The 23625-nt window shown below is 39.6% G+C and overlaps 2 protein-coding genes across 3 annotated transcripts; both read right to left on the bottom strand.

The window, feature by feature from the left end:
- Window positions 1-3899: 3899 nt before the first annotated feature.
- Window positions 3900-17077, bottom strand: cp (ceruloplasmin). 2 transcript variants are annotated; one of them, XM_054790421.1, is made up of 25 exons: window positions 16761-17077; window positions 15791-16035; window positions 15491-15703; window positions 14159-14332; window positions 13999-14090; window positions 13587-13749; window positions 13357-13495; window positions 13125-13264; window positions 12056-12196; window positions 11922-11966; window positions 11614-11828; window positions 11103-11195; window positions 9936-10086; window positions 9536-9748; window positions 9204-9408; window positions 7368-7507; window positions 7108-7236; window positions 6594-6700; window positions 6455-6510; window positions 6224-6295; window positions 4596-4687; window positions 4389-4528; window positions 4255-4311; window positions 4037-4142; window positions 3900-3959 (listed from the first exon to the last, which is right to left on the bottom strand). In XM_054790421.1, exons 1-25 carry the CDS (start codon window positions 16919-16921, stop codon window positions 3934-3936), a joined length of 3315 nt encoding a protein of 1104 aa, XP_054646396.1. In that variant the 5' UTR covers window positions 16922-17077; the 3' UTR covers window positions 3900-3933. The 2 variants fall into 2 exon arrangements, with proteins under 2 accessions (XP_054646396.1, XP_054646397.1); XM_054790422.1 differs by lacking the exon at window positions 11103-11195 and having other exon boundaries at window positions 16761-17075.
- A 426-nt stretch (window positions 17078-17503) lies between these two features.
- Window positions 17504-22707, bottom strand: tm4sf18 (transmembrane 4 L six family member 18). Its single transcript, XM_054790423.1, has 4 exons — window positions 22275-22707; window positions 20022-20090; window positions 19406-19548; window positions 17504-18694 (listed from the first exon to the last, which is right to left on the bottom strand). The coding sequence occupies exons 1-4, from the start codon at window positions 22452-22454 to the stop codon at window positions 18496-18498; spliced, it is 591 nt and encodes a 196-aa protein (XP_054646398.1). The 5' UTR covers window positions 22455-22707; the 3' UTR covers window positions 17504-18495.
- Between the last annotated feature and the right edge of the window lie 918 nt (window positions 22708-23625).

The following is a 23625-nucleotide window of genomic DNA, read 5'->3' as shown; positions in this document are numbered from 1 at the left end:
AGAAAGCAGAAATTTTGTCACATGTCTTCTACCTTTGCGTGAATCATGTGTGGTATCAGAATTAATGTAACTTGGTAGTTGTGGTAGCTTTTAAAAAAGCTGTTTTTTGGTACAAAAAGACATTAGATAAGTGCAAATACTCAAAGCCTACTGTAAAAAACTGCATAGAAATAATTTTATCATTGATTGCTAGGCTAGGCACCAAAAAAAGGCCTAGTTGTTACAGGAAGGTGTAACTAGAAAATTCTTGCAAAACCACCCATCAAAGTTCATACTTTAACTTTTGGTTACATTTCGAGAACTTTTCAAAGCAAAGCCGTTCAAGTAGTGGCACATATATCAGGTCAAAAAAAGGTGCCAAGTAAAAGTACTTACGAGTGGAAGGTTCTTGGGAAGTGCTTTTTAAGTTGTGTTTCCTCATCCTCGCTTCCTTCACTGGCACTCCTGATGTTTTTGATGATTTTTCACTAATTCTGCGTTCGTATACCAGCACAATCACAAAGCTGTGGCGGCGATCGAAAAAATCTGGTTTCAAATTTTGGCGCGTGAAAACAATAGGTTGCTCGATCCAGTCTTTTTTTTAGATCAGTGGTCGCAACGCATAAAAACAGATTTTATAAAAAGGCAACTCGCATAAACAGTAAATTTCTAGATTAAAAATTACATTAACATGATTTTAAAAATTGACACACATAATTTAACTGCGGTAACCCACTTTTTGTTTGTTACGGTTCTAGTTTGTTGTGGTGGTTGCTTTCCGGGACCACCAGCAAATGGCAAAAATAATCAATTGATACGGCATAAAAATGGCTATCTTTGACACACGGCTCACCCCCCCCATTATGGATCAAGTGGCTTCTCCCGAGAACCTTCCCCTTCCCTCTTCAAATGCCATTGTTCACTCGCTCATTGTCATGTGAGCTCATTGTTCACTCACTCAGATACTCAACACTAATGAATGATAATGCAAGATGACTGCTGCAAGTTTTTCGAATTGACTCTCGGTGCTTTCATAGCCAAACAGACTTTTGCCGTCTTGTGTCTTACATACTATGGTGTGTTCAAGGACCGCCGAACAAAGTGAAAAAATGTCAAGCTACATTGTAGGCTTTCTAAGTGTATGTTGTACATTTTACTTGTATAATCACGTGTTTATACCTTTTTACCAACTTGTGGTGAATGAAATGTGTTTTATGTGAAAAAAATACGGCCTACTTGTGAAGAAAATGTTTTAAATAGAACACTTTTTTGACCAAAAACCTTCAGATTTGTGGTATCTCGGTTAAATGGTTCCAGACCCAACCATGACAATGAATTTCCGCAAAGTTATTATTTATAAATTGAATGTTTTTGTAGTGAGAGAGCATAGAAATAAAATAAATACGGTTTTTAGCATTATTAGAACTCTCTAGACATGAAATAACACCCCATGGTCACTTTTACACTCATATTACTACTACTACTCAAATACAACTTAAAACATAAATAAGAGACTCACGCCCTGGACTGGTCGCCAGCCAATCGCAGTGCACATATAAGCAAAGAGTCTTTCAAGCTCACACTCATACGTATGGACAATTTAGAGACTGTATATGAAAATGCTTCAGTGATTTTATTTAGCAAACTCAACATGACTGAGCCTCAATTTATGTGTCCAAATGGCCTTGGATTTACGGCAGATGGTTGACTTATTCAAGACTTTTAAGCGAAGCCAGCTGCCCACTTTGGTGTGAAAGCTTGTAAACAGTTGCTTTGATGACTTCTTAGCCATGCTGATGATGAATCACTTGCAGGATGCCGGAGGACTCGCTGTGGTATGATCTTGGCATGTGTTACACAATCCAACGTGACATGTCTCACATTTGGGACTCATGTGTGAAACAGCTTTCTAGCTATCAAATCATGAATTAAGCTTATGTTAACTGAGAGACTAATGCAGTTTCATGGCTCCACTGTTTATCATCAAAAATGCTCGTGTCACAGACGAAATGACATCAAATCTAAAAAAATTAATTCAACAGCACAAATCATACTAGACAAACACCACAAGAGGCCAAATGCAGGAATCTCATGAGAGCAGATACGAATTTGACACGTTTGCCCGTTCAGCCTGGTTGATTTTCAAAACACCAGCTGGACGGGTGCCGCATGGCCGGGGAGGAAGCGATTAAATTGAGGGGCAAATGTAATTAATACTGCATGAATGAATATTTTTACAGCGGTTTTCATGACATGTTTGTTGGATTATTTTTGAGGGGTAGTGTTGTAGTCAAGATGAGAACCCTCAGATGGCAAAAAACACCACTTTTCCCACAGGTTGATTTTCGGACGTTTTTTCAGGTCCACGGGTGTCGCGAAATGTCATTTTTTTCAAGTTGCTGAAACAACACTTTTCTGGGCCGGGATGTGGGCCAAACCCACCACACATTCATCGGGGGTCGCGGCAGGACCCAAAGAGGGCAAAAAAACGCCACTTTTCCGAACCGTCGATTTTCGGTTTGTTTTGTCAGGTGTAGCTGTAGCAAAATGGCATTTTTTTCAAGTTGCTGAAACTACACTTTTCTGGTCCGGGAGGTGGGCCAAACCCACCACATGTTCATCGAGAGTCCCGGCAGGACCCAAAAATGGCAAAGAAATGCCACTTTTCCGACGGGTCAATTTTCAGTCGTTTTATCAGGTGTCGCAAAATGGCGTTTTTTCAAATTGCTGAAACGTCACTTTTCTTATTCGGAACGAGGGTCGAGAGTTCTAGCCGTTGAGCTAAAAGCCCGGACCGTCAACTCGACACCCAGCATGACTCTTAAGAGTCAAGGAGTGAGGTTTACTAACGTACGCCCGCACAGCCCCACTGGCCGGCATCCTTTACAAGTGCACTCTGAGTCACTTTTAAATATCATGTACAAAACTGCAAACTTCTCCACACTGAATTCCAGAAGCAAAGCTTGAAAGATGCTGACTAAGTGGTAACGTCCAAAATCTTATTAGTGTTTGAAGTGATTGAATTCCTCATCTAATTAATGAACTGCAGCTCTCAGGAAATCAAAAGGCAAAAAAGGCCCTTGGGTTATCATCATGTTTAAGTGTGTGAAACTGACACTGGCGAATAATCATACATCTTTTTAGTTATGTATTACTGTGTGTTGCGTTTAAACAAGCGTGCGCAGTACGTGGAGAGCTTTAACTCTGAGTCGAGCTGTTATTATTAGAGTGTTTTGGATCAGCAGCATGTGTCAGCCATACTCACAGATACCTGCCGCCTGAATTAGTTGAAACCATATTACTACTACCTCATAGGGATTAAGACTGGATGCTTCACTAATCCTTCCAGAGAACCCGACAAGCAAAACACAGGAAATTGAGAAGTTGAAAGATTTATCTGAGGGTAAACAACTTAAAATATGTACGCACATTTACTGCTATGCTTGGCTGCTGAGTTTAATTTACTGGGATAACTTGCATAGTGTAAGTAATTCTTGTGGCGAGTGGTAATGGTCCATGTATCTCTCTGTGACAGTTTGATTCCCTGCAAAAATGATAAAGGGATAGAGGAAATTTATAGGCAGCGTGCAGCACTCTATATGTACCCAAAGGGACAATTTGACAAAGGGATTCTGTTAAAGGCATCACCATCTGTAATATAATGCTGCCACACACAAGACTGATATCCTGCTGAGGTAAAAATAATATTTCAAATCCACTTCATTAGTTTGTGAATAGAGTTACCTCTACAGTCATTTGGAAAATCTTTAGACTTGAGATACTTCTATTTGGTGCAGATTGATTCTTTATGGTTGTAATCAGAGTGCCCCCTGTTGCCAAGTTACTGTTATTGCTACCAACAGGTATTCAATTCAAAATCGTGCTGCTCCATATTGGAATTATTTGACAACAAACAAATGTTTTAGTCAGTTTTGATCCTTTTACTCCATTTATTCAACCAATGAATCCCCTCTTCTTCACTGTAAAAGATAAAAATAAATACATGTTACATCGTACATTCAACATTCTATTTTCGGTCACTGAGGTTGTCGCTCACCTTTTTCTCTTACAGTATATGTGGCCACTGTGCCAGCCTTGATATGGTCAGTAACATGGCAGTGTAGTAGCCATGTTCCTGGGTACTGTGGTCGCATTTTTACAGTCTACACAAGAACGACATAAATGAAAGACAATTTAAAAAAACAACAACAACAACAGTGAACTAGTTTTGGGAGAACGTTGCTGCAGCCAAGTGAGGACGACTGACGGTTTTACCTGGAAGGTGGCTGGAAAAAGCTGAAACACATCGGTAGTGTGTGGGCCTCCCCCCAGCTTGGAAAAAAAAAGTACACTGGGTTGTTGAATTGGTAATATGACTTCATGACAGTGTGCTTTGTGATGTGAAGGACCTTATATTCCACACTATGGCCATGCCAGTGTACACCGTGGATGTCCACTTCGTTGCCCATCCCCATCAGGTACCAGTAGACCTTATCGCCAACCTCCATGTTCAAGCCGTTTACGTTCGCATATACAAAGCCATTAATGGCTGAAAAGGAATGCATTGAAAACAGAAGTTAAATCCAATACATTTAAAATAAATACGTTTTTCTCACCGTGCATTTTGTTGCTCTCCAGAAAGGCTTCATCATCCTTCAAGTTTGGTCGTGGGTTTCTGACGTGAGTCCTGATGTTTTCATCCAAATACCTGGTATGTAAACATTACTCGCTAAGCAAGTATTTTGGCCAATGGGTTTTTATGTTTCTGTTATTATACACCCCCACAGTGGATTTGAAATAAAACACCCACAGTGTGATTAAAGTGTAGACTTTTTGATGTCTCACAAAAATATGGAATTTAGCATTTTGTACTTTCATTTAATTTCATCAAAAGTACTTGGAAAATTTACCCAATTGTAAATATAACTGGACCAAATTTACCAGCAGTCTAAAGACTGTCTGAAGTCTGCACATCCCCAAATTCTGAGTTTCCTCCCAGGAGATGCTCCGCCAGGCCCTCACTGTACAGAAGCCACCTTCACCCGCTGCCGCTTGTGTGTGGGTCTGCCTTCACTTTTGTCTTCAGTAATGGCTTGAAATTTAAGTCACTGAATTGCCCATTGAAGAATATTACATTTATTTGCCATCAAAAGTCAGTAAGCCTTCCATTTAGCATTACAGAGGTATTTGTAATTATTCCTTCCTTGTAAACGATATTCATTTCCAAAGTTTATAAACTTGCAACAAACAAACAAAACAAAAACAGATCATTAAATAGATCAACACACATTCCAGATGGTGGTCGCTTTAAAAAATGTCCTCGATTGAAACCATTTTGAAAGCTATTTTGAAAACCAATGTAAATTATAATGGGGGTTAAATAGTTTTGCGTCCAACTGTATGTCACTTGTCCCAATACTTTTGAGCTTCTTTGAAAAGAGGTTATAAAAAAAGAGGCCTCAGTGGTAAATGCCATATAACCTCTCAAGGTTGAACGTCTACACTCCAATCACATTGTGATTGTTTTATATTAAAAAATATTTTGGTGGCGTTCAAGCAGTTCTAACCTGAAATGTTTGTCATGTATTTTACCATTCACAAAAAAAGCAACAAAAAAAAGTACCATTAAAAGCCCTTTTGTTTTGAAAAACAGTTATTCATTGTTTTTATTATTTTTGAAATGTTTGTATTTACCAATTTTTTTTTATTTTATGTGTCCAAATGTTTCCCAGCGAGGGTCTGATAAGGTAAAATAGGATACGCGGACCTCTTCGGTATTTAACATTTTGTAAACCAACCTATGTAGATATACTAACAAGTTCCATACGTATATTTCAAGAAAAAATAGCCTGCATCTGCTCGTTTATCCATTTTTGCAGTTGTTTTACAATTTTACAAATGTTTCAATTGTCGTGTTGTCATTTTTTTTCATAACACTGTGACATTATTCCCATAATATTTTGACTTTCTTCTCATAATATCACAACTTTTTCCCAACCAAAATTTCCAAAAATTGCAACTTTATTCTTTGTTTTGTTACTATTACTGCGAAAATGAATGTATGTGACAATTTCTCATAGTATTGCAACGTTATGCTCGTTAAAAAAAGTCATAATGTTACAATTTTTGATATTAATATTATGACTTTATTGTAATATTTGTACTTTAGTCTCGTAAAACTACTGCTCTTTTCCCATTTTTCTTTTTAATTGTATTTTTTAAACGTGGACTATACCGTACTGACCAGCTCTCGTTCTCATCAAAGACCAGGAACAGCAATGCAAACTCCTCTATCTCCTTCTTAAGGCCCAAACTCCTTGAAGCAACACATAAAACTCAACATTAGCATGCAATAGTATTGAATGAGGTGACACAAAACATGTAATTACCTGACTATTTAAACATTGACATCACACAAACCAATAAATACATCATTTTAAACCGTCAACACACATCAATATGCAGAAATACTCACCTGGCCCAGCTACGGCGACAGATAACCAAGGGACCAATTAGACCACTGTAAAGGTCCTGGCAAGGAGGTATAGAAAATGAAATGTCAATGTGCATACATCTGCATGTGTGTGTATGTGTGTGTGTTATCTATAGCACACCTTGGCAACATCCACTGTGGAGTAGTATGCTGACACAGTGCACTCTTCTTGCTCAGCGGTTGGTCCCGTATTCTTTGTAACGTACCACTCATAGATGTGAGTTTCACCTGGGAAGCGCATGCATCTCATTTAATAGCTCATTTTAAGACTTTATACTGTAGCAAAAAAATTAGTTCAGAGAAAGCAAGACAATTTACTATAGTATACTACAGTACTTTTGTTTGGACAAATATAACAATGACAACAAAAATAGCTCATGTGAGTTAAATAGTTTGGCAGTACAATGCTATAGCTATTCATGTAAGAACTTAAGTGATTTTGGTTATTATGAAGAAAACCATGGAAGTTGCTAGATATCAGCTCTTAAATTAAACTCTTATGAGCTATTTTTGTTATCATAATTACATTTGAACAAACAAATGTAATTTTATTTGTACCAGGCATTAAAATGGATCAATAAACTGAAGAAACAAGGGTGGTGGAATCATTTTGGTGATCTTCTGCTTTTGTTTACCTGGTTTGGTGTGGTAAACATTTGGGCTTTCTGTCTTGACTCCATGGGCATGGATGGAATAGGGTCTGGATGCCATGTTCTTGAAAACCACTTTCACTTTGTCTCCAACATCAGCATGTATCATTGGACCTGAGAGAAGAAGTCGGTTAAACCGGAGCGCGACAAGTTGTACATTGTGACACGATGAGTAATACTATGTGTAATTTGTATCTGTCGGAGTTGAAGTACTGAGACGCCTCAGCATTGTCGTCACAACCTACCCATGATGCCAAGATGTTCCATGTCCGCACCTCTTTCCATTTGATTGGTGAACTTGTCATTCGTGAATTGGCGGTAGACGACTTTCTTGTAGCGTGAGCCTATGAAGCCACCTTGCTGGTCAAGGAAGACAGTCGCAGGACTGCAGGAGAAGAGCCCGATTTAATATATGAACATTGCACGGTTTATTTCTTTCTGACATACAGTACTTAAAAGGTCCCTGACATGATTAATCAACGTTGCTTAAATATGTTATATATTGTTTGTAACCATGTGTCTACATTGTTAATTTTTTTGAAAGCAAACAGTAAATTAGCAAAAAATTACATTTATAGCTCATGGCGCCAGCCACGATGAACTAGCTCGCAATTCAGCGTCATTTGCAGAAGTGATGTCATCGGGGTAATATCGCTCAGGTAAACAACGTATGAGACAGAAGATGTTTATAGTAATTATAGCCAAGATTTGAGCGATGTCTCAATAGTTTTTGAGGAGGAAGAACCATTTGGAGATGAAATAGAGAACTTCCAGAACATTGACTAAAGCCTTCAGACATGGAGATAGAGATTGGTCACCTTCAAAACACAGACTGGTAAGTGTAAATTACTCTGGAGTTGCTCATCCTTCAATTATTGTTTTAAATTGGCTTCTTAATGAGCGTAATGTTTTTTTATAGCCTGATTTAATGGCCCGCCTCCCACAATAAACATATCGCTGCCAAAAGATGTTTATATAACATGTATAATGCTTTGCAATTTAATAATTCTTCATTCGATGGTAAATGAAAAATCACTTACACATTTTCATTCAGGATGTGTGTTTTGTCACGACTGGCTTTTAAAAAACATTTGCATGATTTAGCTAAAAAAAACAAGCTGTTAATGTCAAAATAATTGCATTTCCCTCAGAAATTGTTGTATAAATGTTGATAAATCCAGCCAAACTGAAATGAATTAAGGACGCTTAATACATGTTAGCATATCGTAATAATCCTCACACACTATGCAAATATGCCACAACACAAGTCTCGAAGTTCTGGTGATTCCACATTGTTGTCATCAAACACTCAATTTTTTTGTGTCTGCTTATTGTTGTTGTGTGCAAAATAGTGAGTACAGTGGGGGGGCTTGCACATTCACAATTTAGCATTCACAGATTCAAGATTTTTGGTCAAAAAGTGATTTATTTACGGTATTTGTCCATTTTTACAAAAACAGGAAATACTTAATAAAACATCTTTCTGCAGAAAACAAGTCTCGTTCACCATAAGTCGGTAATCCTTTATAAATACGTGATAATACAGGCAAAATGCACAGCCTACGTGTACCAATGTTAGAATGGCCACCGTTTTTACATGTTTATGCCTTCATGCTTCACTGATCAGTTGAGATTTCGCATTTTGTTCCTTGAACGCACCATCGTTGTGTGCTGAGACTCAACAGTTTGTTTGACTACGGAAGGACTCGCTTCAACAGACATGGATCATCTTACTTTATCATCCATTATTGGGGAGTACCTGTGCATTTTGTACCTGAAATGCTTTTAATAAGCGTGTGGAGAATATTTAGGGCTTAAACCTGGATTGTGCCACGAGTGAACAGTGGCAATGGAAGAGAGAAGAGGAGGGTTCCGGAGCTGAATCTATTCTAATAATTAGTGTAATATAATAATGAGCTACTTTAAAGTCACTTTTATTGTAAATGTTGATCCAAAATCGGAAAATAGACATTACTTATCTTTTTTGTTATTTGCCGCTGATCCCGAAACATAACCCCCATGAAAAACAGGCATCTACTGTCCTATACTAGCTGACTGAACACAAACTGTACAATTCTTACCTTTGCTGGCCATGATACATCTCAGCCTCCCAAGTACGGTTTGGAGAGTAGTCCCAGTCCATCTCCATGGCAGCAATGTAGTATGTTTTAGAATGGACCATGGTCTCACCCTGTCGCTGGAAGAAGCTGCACTTCTGTACTGTGTAATTAGCTCGCATTCCTCCGCGGTGATGGTTGACCGTCGGGGATGCCACTTCAAATTGTCCTGGAAAACACAAATACCCAGGTAACACATCCGGTACAAGTCATCTGCAGGGATGAGAAAGTGGTGATGTTTGCATGCCTCCAAAAGACCTTCCCCTGGGTTAGTTTACGTATAGCGAGACACGCACCCATGCTGTCTGGCTCCATCGTCACGGTGTGTGAGATGTGTGGAAAGACAGAAATGGTGTCCATTCTGTTTTGACGAAAGACAAAACGGTTTCCCTGGAAGTAAAAGCTGTTGATGTCTGTCTCTGAACCCAGTCCTGACAGGTGCCACGTAACTTTGTCCCCCTTGCACATAGTAAGGCCTTCGAGGTTCCCATATACAAATCCATTGATGGCTGAGGGGAAAAACAAAGTTCAAAACAGTGTTTCCCTCAGAATTACACAACAATAATGAAAAGTTTACAATTTTAGGTTAGGTTTGGCAGCCAACAAGTTGAAGGCTGAGATATTTGTTACAGTTAATAGAGTAATTGACATGCATTCAATGTACAGTACACACACACGGTATGTAAGTTTGCCTACCATGCATCTTGTTGCTCTCAATAAAGCCCTCATCCTCCTTGTTAACAGTGGTGGGAGCTGTGGTGAAGGTCCGAATGTTATCATCTAGATACCAGCTCAGGTTTTCGTCGAACACAGTAGCCAGCAGGTGGAATTCTTTATTATAGTTTTTCTATATTGTGGCAATAAGAGGAAAGTGAAACAATGTCAGTATCAGGTACATGTTACTATATCTTTATTCAACTTTTAACACGCCTCGGCACAGAGGACACTTGCAGGCTACAAAATATTCACAGATAGATCTGTATCTACTGTAATATAGGGTGGCAAAATCACAGGAAATGCATGAATTTATATAGTATATTTATGAGTATATGTGGACATTTACAGCGATTCACAGGAAAGTACGGGATATTTTCGAAATTATGTAGTTGAAACTTTAAAAACTGGCATTATCTTTTTTTTTCAACCATTATTTTTGTTATGGGGTAATGTTTATTATGAGTAAATAAACCAAAATGTTTTTTTGTTGTTTTTTAGTATAATAGTTTACATGCGTTTCTGCTTATGGAAAAACATTTTCATGAGTACAGATGTCTTTAGCCACATACTAGTTCCAAGTTTGCCGCTCCACTCTATCACGGTTTTTCAAAACATATATGAATCAAGGAATCATGCTGTTTTGTGCAAAAAAAAAATGCATATTTAGGCAAATGTTATACATTTTTTGTCTAAATTAAGCATTTTCAACCATAAAAATGGCTAAATGAAACACAAATACAAGGAATTAAGAAGACGCATTCAAATTTTGACTGTAGTATTGTACATTGGTCACTCATGGGGCTTGATCATGGGACAACAGGCTTGAAATTATCAATAATAATAACATAATAACAATAATAACAATCATAATAATAACACTGGCTCATGTTGTGGCTGTAGCCCAACTAAAACTCAACTCTCAACCCCTGACGTCAGTTCCTGTCCACATTTATCTGCAACACATTTACAGCAACACACACTGCAAGAATGCAGTATGTACCTGTGCAGCTGCACTGAGGAAGAATAACATTGCTTGATAGTTAACTTTTTGCATTCAATTATGTCTCCCAAGTGGCCAAGAAAAGGAAAGCCATCACCATAGAAGTGAAAATGAGCATCATGAAAAGCTCAGAGATAGTAGCCTACGGAGGAGCAACGGAGCCATCTTGTTTTCCTGTTTTCCACAGTGGAAGAAGATGCGAGCGTCTTCATCACATACACACGAAGGGAGAGATGACACTGTGCAGGGACACGGTGGGAGACAAATATAACGCAGAGTGTTTTGTGAGGTCTGATTTTTTTCGAGGAGGCATTTTTATGATGCAAATGTACTGTATGACTCTTTTGAATGCATATTGTTTTGAGAAGACAAACTCTTTTCTCAAATGACCCAACTAAGCAGAACTACGTTCCTCATCACGTAAATCTGACCAAATTGGGGGGTTAAGTCACTGCTGATGGAGGTGTCATACAACTTCATGTCAAAAAATCCAAACTGTCCCTTTAAGCTGTACATTCTTTACAGTTTCATACTGTGTTTGGGCTGCACCATAAATACATTTTTAAAAAGTACACAACAGAAAACAGAAAATGTGAACTCCCACTTAAATGACAGTAAAAAAAAAAAAAAGAATCTATACATTGTTTATATTCTCACCTGTATTCCTTTCTTGAGCGATCCAGGTCGACAGACAAGCATTTGTCCGACTAGCCCAGAGTTTGTGTCTTTTACCGGGTCTACTCCCGAGTAGTACAGGTAGGTCAGACAGTCTGCCTCCTTCTGCACAGGCCCGGCACCTACAGGCACGAACCACTCATATGTGTGCGTCTTCCCTGGTGCAACCAGAGCAGCTGGAGGAGGCGTCACTGTTCCTGTTCATAAACAAATAGAGTATCGATATGTTAAATACTCTTTAAACAACAGTAACATGTGATGGCTTTGTAATTTTTATAAGAATCTCTTACTTTGTTCTCCTTTTAATTCCCTTAGTTTCTTTGCTGTGTAGGACTCTAAATAAATGTAAAAGCAGACCAGATACAGTGTAAGCAAACACTCCAGATTTCACAGTTAAATAAAATGCAGTAACGGGTGTTTTGACCTTCAAGCTCATTGTGATAGAGCGTTCCATCTTGTTCAATACTGTATTGTACACCGTGGGGCTGTATAGAGTAAGGCCGACTGGCCTTGTTCTTAAAGACCACCTTGATGGTGTCTTTCTCCTCTGCTCGCAGCACAGGACCTGGAGGAGTACCAGAATTAAAACATTTGAGGTTTGAATTTTAAAGTGACATTTCAAAAGGGGTACATTTACAAAAAACATTCAACAATGCACATGTACAGTACCAAGTAATTATATGCATCTGATACACAGTATAATCCTATTCTCATTTCTTTTCTCTGCTTTGAATTGTAAGTATTTTCTTTTTTATGGTGACTTAAATAGAAAGTGGTTTGATGGCGCTATCTGCTTCATACATGAATCCAGCAGAGGGCGCGGTCTCACAAGTCCATCCACCCATCCACCCATTTTGTATGCCGCCTGTCCTTACAAGGGGCAAAGGTATGCTGGGGCCTATCCCAGCCGACTCTGGGCGAGAGGCGGGGTGTCTCACAAGTCAGTTCACTCAATATTTTCCAGCACGAAGATGCTGTGACCAGATGTAATGTTGTGTAACTGCACGTATTGTACAATACTGGAATCTGTGTGCCTAAAATTGTTTCTTAATGTGTAAAACTGAATTTACAAGGTGTTTAATATCTTTGGAAGGCATATTATAGGGTTAGAGGCATCAAAAATAGGCATTTATTTGGGTGCGTTGATTATTTGCAGTTCATTAACATTCATGAGGAGTCTTGGACTTGAAAAGTTTAAAACTGAACTGAAAAAAAAACTCTACAAAATGCATGTCAAATTGCCACACAATAGTATTTATGTAAAATGCACTGGCAAGGAATGTGTGTTATAATCAAAGTGTGGCTGTGGCGTCAAACAGCTCAATGCGTTATAATATAAAAATAGTGTTTTTCGACAGTCAAGATGGGTAAGGATTCTGTGACTAATTCGATGCATGGGCTGTACGTTGTAGAAAATAAATCTGTTCATACAAAATACACATTTCTATTTGCAGATCTGCAATTACTGCTCATCACAAATCAGCCTACATTACCCAGAATTCCGAGGTGTTTCTCCTCTGGGCTGCGTAGCATCTTGGTTAGAAAGCTCCCGTCAACGTATTCCACATAGCGAACCTTCTTGTAGCGACTTCCAATACGATTGCGACCTCTGGTCACAAACATGTCTGCTTCGCTGCACATACAAACACACTAGTTCTTATTCGGAAAAAAATAAAAAAAAACATTTCTGCACTTGTAAGTGTGTGTGTTTGTGTAACGACAAACCCGTCAGTTGGCAGTGTAGGAGCATAATCCCAGACTTCTTCCTCTGCAGCAATGAAGAATTCTCTAAGCTCACCATATGGACGGGGTTTATGAACATTGGGGAAACATTTCCTGATCTCAAATACAGCTTGCATACCACCTTTGATGAATTTAAAGAAAAAAACCAACAGTCAAATAAGTAACACAACCGGTGTGAAGCTATTTTTCAAGTCAAGAGGATGGAAGCCCACCCATGAGGTGATCATTAACAGTGCATGTCAGCAGCCAGTGTCCAGGGTTGTCTGCTACCATCTCAGCTGTGGTGCTGGAGCCGGGGAAAAGACTGACTGTATCTGTGTGGTGATTTTCGCTGGTGAGGATCTGGCCGTGGAAATGAACTGAATGCATGTCCACCTGTGACAAGGCAAAATATTTTTTTCCTACCACGACAGTAAAGAAGAATTTATACTTGGACCGGATGCAGTGGCCTCAGTGTGAATGTCCAATATAATCTCTGATCATTTTCATATACTTTATACTTTCTACAAGCACTCCATTCTGAAGAGCAGCATTATTGAATGGACAATACTTGTCATATTCATTTTCAAAACATCTTGCTATATTGAAGTATTATTCCAAACCCTAAAAACACTGATGAGTCACCTCATTGCCAAGGCCAATCATATGCCAGTGGATCTTGTTCCCTTGGCACATGCTCAGTCCAGGAAGATTACCGTATAGAAATCCATTTATACCTGCAACACAGGCCATACAATTGAAAAACATGGAGGAATCTGCACATGCATGGACACTCTCTTCTTACCATGCATCTTGTTACTCTCAATAAAATCTTCATCCTCTTTCAGACCTCGAGCAGGATTCGTTATATGTGTCCTAATGTTTTCATCTAGGTACCAGCTGAAGTTCTCATCCGACACCAAGAACATAAGAGCGTACAGGTAGTCTGCTGAACTGTCCCCATGCAGGTCTAGAGTTCCTGTGCATAAAAGTGTAAATGCGTTCAATTAACATGTTAAAATACATGCAGGTTGTGTCATCAGAGTTTATAAAGGTGCTCTGTGGTAGCAGAAAACTGTAGAAACAATGGGACCGGATAAAATACTGTTTAAAACTTCAATTCACCTAACATACCGTAATTTCCAATGTATAAATCGTTACTTAAACACTGAACCCTGTGGCTTATACAGCGGTGAGCCTAATGTATGGCAAAGTTCTAATCACGTGACACCTTTACTTCAGAACTACTACTAATCATTGAACTACTGCGCTGCTCGCGAGGCAGTGAGGAGACGGTAGCTCTTTCTTTGACAGGAGCCAATCACCCGCTATGAGTGTCATCTTACAAAGAACACTAAATTCATCATACAGCAACTTAACACTCAAAAGGTAGCTGAGAAATATACAAGTACCAACACAAGTTTTTAAAATGAAAAAAAAACACATTTTAATGTTTTCCAATAATGCACTGCATCCAAGCAAAGCATTCACTGGCGCATGCCGGGGCGCTGCAATGATGTCAGCCTCCCTCTGGGTTCTGGGCTCCTCTGGCTCCCTCTGGTGGACAGAGGCAGCATTGCAGCGCCATCCATTTTTTATGCCGCTTGCCTACAATGAAATGCTTTCCTCAGACAAAATGCATGATGGGAAAACGTTAAAATAGTTGTTTTTTCATTTTATTGTTACTTGAATTTTATTTTATTTTTTATTTATTTTATTTCCCAGCTACATTTTGAGTGTCAATTTGCTGTGTGATGATTTTAGCATTCTTTGTAAGATGGCACCGTGGGTCAGACTGTTATATTGAGTAATGACCTCGTGAGTTTTTTCATAGCTCACGATTGGCTCCTGTCAAAGAGCTGCCTGGTCCTCACGGACTCGTGCGTGCCACGATATCCCATTTTATGACGTGGACATGTGTGGCTTATAGTTCGGTGTGACCTATACAGGTATATGTACAAATGTGTTTTTTCCTCTAAATTTAGTCGATGCGGCTTATACACCGGTGCGTTTTTGGACTGTAGGACCAAGCTGAACTGAAACTTGAACCTAGAACCTTTTTGTTGTAAGACAGTGTAGGGCTAAGCATTGTGCTGCCCTTATCAGAAACCTTCTGTGTTTAATCGGCAACATGTACCTGTCTTACAGACGATGAGGGGCCCTATCAGTCCTGAGTTGATGTCTTTTGGTGTGGAGACATGGGAGTGGTAGAATCTGGTCAGGCAGTTACTTTCAGTTACAGTTGGGCTGTGGGACTGCGGCAGGCTCCACTCGTATGTTACTGTTGAACCAGGAGCCACTGAGTCGTCTCGCTTCAAGTTTGTTGACGTGGCATCTGGGTACAAGGCCCCTAAGGAGCCAGAGATAAGATGCCATTAAAGGTGACATTTCTGACAAAAATAGTGTGTCATTGTTTGTCACATCATCCATTCCTCACCCTCACTGCCTTTACTGTAGTTCAGTCCATGTGGGTGGATGCTGTACGGTCTTGATGCCATGTTCCTCAGGTGGACAATCACTGTGTCTCCCTCCTCAGCCATCAGCAGGGGTCCCACATATCCCAGCCAGTCTTGTTTCATTACCTCTGTCCTGTACGTGGCGTCACTGTACTGCTTATAAACAGCCTTCTTGTAGGTGGAGCCAATTCGCTGGGGGCCTTTTATAAGAAAGACTGCAGCTTCTCTGTAGAGACATTCGCGAACAGCAAGACAACGAGCGATCAGCAGTCAAATGTATTCTATTAACCAAATTATAAAATAATTTCCAATTCCAAATACATTTATCAGCTCGACATAGAATCAGTTAAACTTAAGAATGTTTGTCCGTGAGCATTTGGTGAATACTACAATAACGCAGTGAAGTCAATGGAAGGAAACTAGCAATTCTATTCTAGCAAGAGTCATCACACTAAGCAAGTTGTTACTGGTCACCAGGGGCGGACTTACAATTAGGAAAAAACACAGGCAATTGCCCCCAAACGTCGATCTAAATGTGCATATTACTGTTTTAGTCTTAATCTATGTCCTTAAAACTAAATCAAAATGCATCATCTATCATCTTCGACTCATAAAAAGATCATTTTTTGTGGCTCCAGATGACCGTGTGCATCCAGAACTGAATTTTCTACTGTTGCGTACAGTGCAAGTGTTCAAGGTTCCAGGGGGTCTGGAGCCTTATTTAGCTGACTTTTGGGGAAGGGCAGACTACACCCAGGGCTGGTCATCATTCAGTCACAGGGTGATAAGCCGATGAGTGGGAAATTATCCAGTGATAGTCAGCGATGTGAACTACTGTGCAACGCTACCAATTACCTGGCAACCAGGCACAACTTTTCTATTTCGAGCTGTACCTAACTACAATGACATTCGACTACCAACAGTCACAGTTACATCATGGAAATGACTTACTCATCCTCCTGGAGTGAGCGGTTCTGTATGAGGTTCATTCCACTTGGTGCATAGTTCCATTGAACCTCCTCTATCCTGAGGAAATATTCTCTCTTCGTCCTAGAAACACATACTGATGCACAGCACAGCAGGAATAAAAGCCTCAAAGCCAACGTTGCCATTTGGATGCCGTTGTTCTGACTCTTCACAGCGTCCAAAATGGATGATGGTTAAGAAAAGAGATGATTCAGACCACCAACTGTTCCCAGTCTGCCAGCCAGGCGGTCCCATTGATTTTGGGTCCACTCTGTCTTTATACTTGGTCAACTGAGTGACTGCTGGAAAGAGTCAATAGTGGTAAGAGAAGGTCACTGACCCACCAGCAGCATGACCCCTTGTCTGCCTTACATAAGATCTGGAACTTGTTTATGTTAATTTGACTCTTTATTCGCTCTCTTAAATGTTTCTATGATTATAGAAACACAACTAAAAGTTTCAACATTATTTGGCTGGAAGATCCCTCTCACTGGGGTTATTTGTTTATCATTAACGACAATGCTGACTTTTGCTTCTGTCAATACTGTATAAGGTTTAAAAGGACAGTGAAAAGTAAATATGCTGCTGACAACCTTGCTTAAATTGGAACTCTCAAATTAACCCACTGTGTCGTCAAATACGAGGGCAGTGTTGTGGACAGACAAGCAAGAAACATGAATTTCATCGTAACACAACATACATAGAATGTACAGACAAACTTGAGACACTTTGACTGTTGAAGTGTGGATTTAATCACCATTTTCTGGAGAGTTGTTCCGTATTAACACAACACACAAGGAATGTGGAGACTGGGTCGCGGCAATATCCTGCCTTAGTAGTAGTAGTAGTAGTAGTAGTAGTAGTAGTAGTAACTGGACGACATCTGCGTAAGTGCTCAATCACCGAATAGCAGGACAATTTGGTAACTGTGGAAACTCCTGGACTTACACGCTCACCCAAAAATTGATTACAAAACACTGAGCGGCTGCTACATCACACACACACACACATACACACACACACATACACGGAATGGAAATATTTTTTATTCAAGACAGCGCAAACATACATTATATAAAAAATATGTCACTAAATTGTATATACAAAAGAACACTGAACTAGCATTTTGAGGACGAAGAAAAACATTATTGTACAACAATAATACTTCAAAAATAAGAACAAATGTACAAACACACACACAAAAAAAAAAATCAACCAACCAAAGCTACTGAATAGAAGCAATACCTCCGGCACATTGATGATAAACTTCAACTAAAACTAAGAAAATGTTGACTGCACTTTAGACACCATAATAAAGCAAGCAGCTTTAGTGTACTAGTGAACAAATAATGGTTTGGTGATTGAAGTGTGTTTTTTTTCCCCATCAGTTTCTTCTTCCCGTCTAGTTTCTTAGCATATAAAAAATAAAGTATATTATTATAATAATAGAGAAAGAAATAGAATACACCGTTGCTTCCTTAATCAATGTCTCAGGGGTGCTACTGTATTGACCACGAAAAAGCACTGGTGCACTAAACCAACTCAGTACATTTTCATTATCGTAGTTTTAATGGATTTATACTGCAAATGTGTAATGTAAAAATCTCCGTAATGAGGGTGTGTATTGTGCTCAAACATACACAAATGGAGACGAGCAGGCGACCCCATGTGCAGACGTGAGCATTAGCGTACTCGGATGCATGTATTGCTGTGAGTGTGTCTAAGCGTTCAAACTGTACTCCTGCTTGTAGCAACACGGCCGACAGACAGCGTTGACTAAACCGTTGCCAAGCTGCAAGAGACACAGGATGAACTCTAACACCGCCAGGCCCAACAGCACGCACAGCAGAGTCACGTTCCACTCCACGATGTGGACCGGCTGGAGGCACAGGGACCACATCTCTGGTTGCAGCAGATACCTGAAACGGAAAATTAGTTGAGAAAATAAGAAAAACAGGACATACAGGAACACAAAGTGAAAAGACGCTGTGTAGATTCTCAGTCATCCAGGTCATGGTAATCCGCAAAGGCTGAACCCAGGCAACTGGACTCCTTTTGTTTGTTGAAGACGTTTCACTTTTAATCCAAAAGGCTTCTTCAGTTCCAAATTTTAGGTGTGGAGTCTCCCTATTTGACATCTCCCCCAAATATTGTCTCAATCCATGGGACGAATGGCCACTAATGAGCTCTTTTTACCACCAGGGAAGCGAACAACCTATTGTTATGCAGGACGGTTGCCCACCAGCCACTCCCGGCAACAACTACAACAACCTTTTTGTGACCACTCTCAGGGCGCACGCCAATTGAAAACATAAAGAGGGAGACTCCACACTTAAAATTCTGAACTGAAGAAGCCTTTTGGATAAAGGTGAAACAACAAACAGTTGCCTTAATTTAACCTTTGCAAACAATACAAACGTATTTTAATATAGCACTCATGCCCATGAAGTCTGTGTAAACTCGGCTGAAACTGCTGGACAATTAAATGAAAATATAATTTTCTAAAGGGCATAGTTGTTTTCTCGCAACAGGCATGTACTTTTGATGCAGCTCTTGCGCAAGTACAGTTAACACTTGTGAAAGTGAATGACGTGTACCCCTAGTCATAAACGACGCCAGGATCTTCCTACCTGCCTCCCTGATCTGCAAAGGGGTACGACCACCCAAGAGAAGTGAAGCACTGGGGACCCTGCATCAAGGCAAGGCCTGAAATAACGAAGCAATAGCTAGATCCGACCAGGCCAACCACAGCAGCCAACACTGACCCACACATCTGGAAACCAAGACAAGAGACACAACATTAAAATGATGCGAATATTTGCATTACTGATGTTTTTCACTCTATCATTATAAAGTGAGTGACTTAATATTCAAGAAATAAACAAGAGTGGCAGCTGCACACACACATACACACGCACACACACACACACACACACACACACACACACACACACACAGAGCAGCTGCGCATGTGGCTTGGGTTGTGTGTGCCAAGCTTACTTTGTTGCGTGTTAACCAACAAAGGCCCCCTTGTTTAATTATCATGGCTGGATTAGCATTAGCATTCCACCTACCAAAGGGCAGAGTGTTATAGCAGGCCAAACAACAACTATTCTAACACTGTGTGTTGTGTTGTGTTGTGTTGTGAGAAAAGGGGCACATGCAAAAAGCATTTAGTCTTGACGTTTTAATAAGCAATTGAAACTGAAGAATTAATTGTAGTGTTCTGTTTGGTGAGTTTCTTACCATCAAGCTCTCATTCCAGCAACAACTGCATTTTCCCAAAGTGATGAAGGTTACTGCAGGAATGAGCATCTAAAATAAAAAATAAAAAAAGTTTTCAGAATTGCCAAAGTACTAAGAATGTACTTTTTGTTGTACAATTTATTGTACATGTTCATTAAGATGCTTTTTAAAAATATATAAATATGTATATATGTTTCACTTTAAAGAAAAAGTGTACTACAGTCAGGGCTGTCCCGGGCTGACTTAGTTCTCTATGCCGCATGGCAGCGATGAGCATCCTCTGCACATTTGCCAAGAATGTGCCCCCTTGTACAAAACAGCACCGCCCCAATGACCGTGGGGCCCTACACGCAGCACGTGTTAAGTGTGTAGGGAGGGGCGGCCCAGACTATACTGTACTCAACCTAAAACATACTCAAAATAGATCAGGCTTGGATATAGTTATTTGTATTTTTATTTTCCGAACACTTTTCATGTTCCCTTGTTTGCACTGTGTTTTTTCATCGGTCACAGGAAGTTAGTTATCACACCAAGAGGGGGAGGGAAGTTCCCAAGGTCTTTCTTTCACCCCAGCACATAAACACACGCATGCACACAAATACATTAATGTGTGATCCTTCCACAGTGGCCAGGAAAAAGTACAGAAGAGAGAAAGGAAGAGGCCTAAAGATAGTTGTGTTGTTTTTTACTTTTATGTATACTGAATTGTACACAAGTAAAAGAAAAGAATAACAAATACAAGAAAAAGCAATCCAATCTCAAACAAAGTGGAAACATTTTGGGTAAATAAATGTATTAAAAAGAGACACAAACTGCCTCTTGACCCCAACTGAAAGAAATCATTTAAAAAAAAATTATTAAACCTTTATTTAACCAGGTGAAGCTTATTGAGATTTAGAATCTCTTTTTCAAAAGCGACCCAGCCAAGAGACGGCAAAATCCTAATCTTAACCTAAGAAAGTAGCAACAACACAAAAGGAAACATAAATCTTGATTAAAGAAGCTTTCGTGCACAACAAGGTCAATTTTGCGTGGGAAAATATAATCTCTGTTTCAACCCTTAAACCCAAACAAAGTGAACCGCTCAGTGGGAGCATAAACCCAGCGGAGCACCATGGAGAGCAGGATTAACTGTTTGTTCACACAGAACTATACTGTTCTCAGGGGACAAACACGTGCAGGCCGTGCGATGCTCAAGGGAAATCACTACTTAAGATACAGAGAGATACATAAAAAGAATTGAATGCATGTTCTACTTTATGGATTTTCGGCAAATATCCCATAGCCATGTCGTACTTGTAAGACTGTGGCGAACAGCTAATGCTTTCAAGCAGCCAAGTCACTTATATGCCATCAAAGAACCTCATTTATCGAAAATGTGGGTCAGAGCTCCGTTTCAAAGAAAGTGGCTTGCCTGTGTGCAGATGAACAAGTGAATCATGAAGTCTGTTACTATTAAATGTCAAACCGCAAACAAGATTTTCTAAAATTGTAACGCCAGCTGGCATTGTCAAAGCAGTCGAGCCTTAAATATTTAAAAAATGGTTTCATTGTCAGCTTCATTGTCATTCGAAACATTTATTTAAATAACGCTTTATGAGGCAATAGATGAAATACCGGGAAATTTAAATCTTTAAATTTAAACTTGTGTCATTTTTATTATTTAATGTTTTCAATTCAGTCATTTTCTACCGCTTACCTAGGATCAGTGGTGCACTGGATAGGTCAAGGGTGATCTGGAGCCTTATCCAGAAGGCAAAAGAATGACTACACCCTGGACTGGTTGCCAGTCACTTGCAGATCATTCACACCATAACATGCATGTTTTTTGACTGTGGGAGGAAACTGGAGTAAACCCACACAAGCCCAGGGAGGACCAGGAATATTAATTATAGAATGTCACTGAACACTTTTCATAATAAACATTATTCTTCTTTGCTGATTGGCAGGGGAAATCACAGAAGGCCACTTGAGTTTAGTAAGGGATTTTTAATATGAAGTACTAGTATTCATTATCAACTCCAAGCATGCACAAATGTTGATGGTGATTCTGTAGTATGACTTAGTTACTGAGTGTGAACCGAGTGAAAATGAATACTATCTGAATCTTGAGTGAAAAAAGTTTGAAGAACAAGAAGGAAATCTTACATCGTACCAGCGTGTTAGGACCTTTATCGAATAAAGTCATGAACATGTTTATCATTTGGTATGAAAGAACCACTTCTAAAGGAACTGAGTTTTTTTTTTACTCACCAGCAGGCCTCCACCGCCCAGTCCTCCAAAGTACCAGGTGTAGCTGGCCAGGCGGCCCAACTGGATGTATGTCATTTCTCCCATAGGAAACATGAGCAGCAGGTTGGCCACGATACAGCAGAGGGCCAGAGGCAACAAAGCCAGGCCCAGAGACCTGGCAAAACCCACTGAACAACACATCTCTCAACCCAAGAAATAGAGAAAAAAGACCCCCGAAACACACAACTGCAATGTGAGAAGGAGGAAAGGAGAATGGACTGAGGCGAATGGGAAAGGAGTGGAAGAGGGGAAGGATGGGTCAGAGCAGCTGGCTGGGAAGCCAGGAAACGAGCACAAGTGGTGGGAGCTTGTGTATTATCCTTCCTTGTGGAGGCACTTCTACTACTGAGCAACATGGGTCAGGAAACACACATACACACACGCACAGGAAGTGAGTTGACCAATGGCTGCACAAAGCTTAGTCAGAAGTATGAAAAATCTCATGAGAAACACAGACAAAGAGTGTGTGTGTGCATGTGTGTGTGTGTGTTTTCCACAATCTCCTATAATGGTACTCTGATTAATGAATAGGATTGAGTGAGGGATGTCACAATACCAAGTTAGCATGACCCAAAACAGAATCACTTCTTCCCATGCAAAAGGGAAAGCTGTTAAGTGTGCAAAATGGCAATTACAGTGCATCGTTGTGCTTGTGTAGCTTTACTAAGTTCTAAGTCTTTCACACACATATCTTATAGCAGAATGGGACATTGAAACTCAAGTGCACCTCAATTTAGAATTTTTACACAATATTTAGGAGAAATATGGCTCAAAGTCGTACAAAACATCTGAGTCAGCATATTATGCAACATCAACTAACTTTGCAAACAAATGAGACCTCAGATCATATCTGTCAATATTTACATTTGGGAATAAGGGACATATTTATTTTATTTTATTTTATTTATAAAGGAATTAATAAGGGAAATTCTAAGGTGATGCAAATGACCTTTGTATCATGCATTCGTCATTAAAGTGAGTGTGTTTGTATGTCTTAATGTTAAAAGTGGTTTTGTAACGTCCACAGAATTAAAGAACATTTCTTAACTGTACATCCTTTAAATGCAATATTTCTAATTAAGTACATTCATTGGTGCACTTGTATTATGATTGTACTTTCCTCTAAGTCAGAGTTGCATAGTTACCCAGCAGGTCCCTGCAGGGCAAAAGGGCACTTTACGACCGCCATAATATTACCATGTCTGATTGCAGAACATTGATGGAGTGCTTGTGCTTTTTAGGGGATCAGCATGTTTCCAGCTGATACATAATCCAAGTGGAATGTATCACATCCAGTTAACTACACTCAAAT

This window comes from Dunckerocampus dactyliophorus, chromosome 10 (assembly GCF_027744805.1).
Source record: "Dunckerocampus dactyliophorus isolate RoL2022-P2 chromosome 10, RoL_Ddac_1.1, whole genome shotgun sequence".
NCBI lineage: Eukaryota > Metazoa > Chordata > Actinopteri > Syngnathiformes > Syngnathidae > Dunckerocampus > Dunckerocampus dactyliophorus.
This window is presented reverse-complemented; position numbering and strand designations above follow the sequence as displayed.

Excerpts from the sequence above, each read along its gene's own strand:
- cp (XM_054790421.1), bottom strand. The coding sequence starts at position 16,921 with ATGGCAACGTTGGCTTTGAGGCTTTTATTCCTGCTGTGCTGTGCATCA. Across the intron at positions 16,036-16,760 it reads CGCTCACTCCAGGAGGATGA|AGAAGCTGCAGTCTTTCTTA; the intron begins GTAAGTCATTTC and ends ATGTCTCTACAG. Across the intron at positions 14,333-15,490 it reads CCTCATCGTCTGTAAGACAG|GAACTCTAGACCTGCATGGG; the intron begins GTACATGTTGCC and ends TTTTATGCACAG.
- tm4sf18 (XM_054790423.1), bottom strand. The coding sequence starts at position 22,454 with ATGTGTTGTTCAGTGGGTTTTGCCAGGTCTCTGGGCCTGGCTTTGTTG. Across the intron at positions 20,091-22,274 it reads TGGGCGGTGGAGGCCTGCTG|ATGCTCATTCCTGCAGTAAC; the intron begins GTGAGTAAAAAA and ends TTTTTATTTTAG. Across the intron at positions 18,695-19,405 it reads TTTGCAGATCAGGGAGGCAG|GTATCTGCTGCAACCAGAGA; the intron begins GTAGGAAGATCC and ends TTTCCGTTTCAG.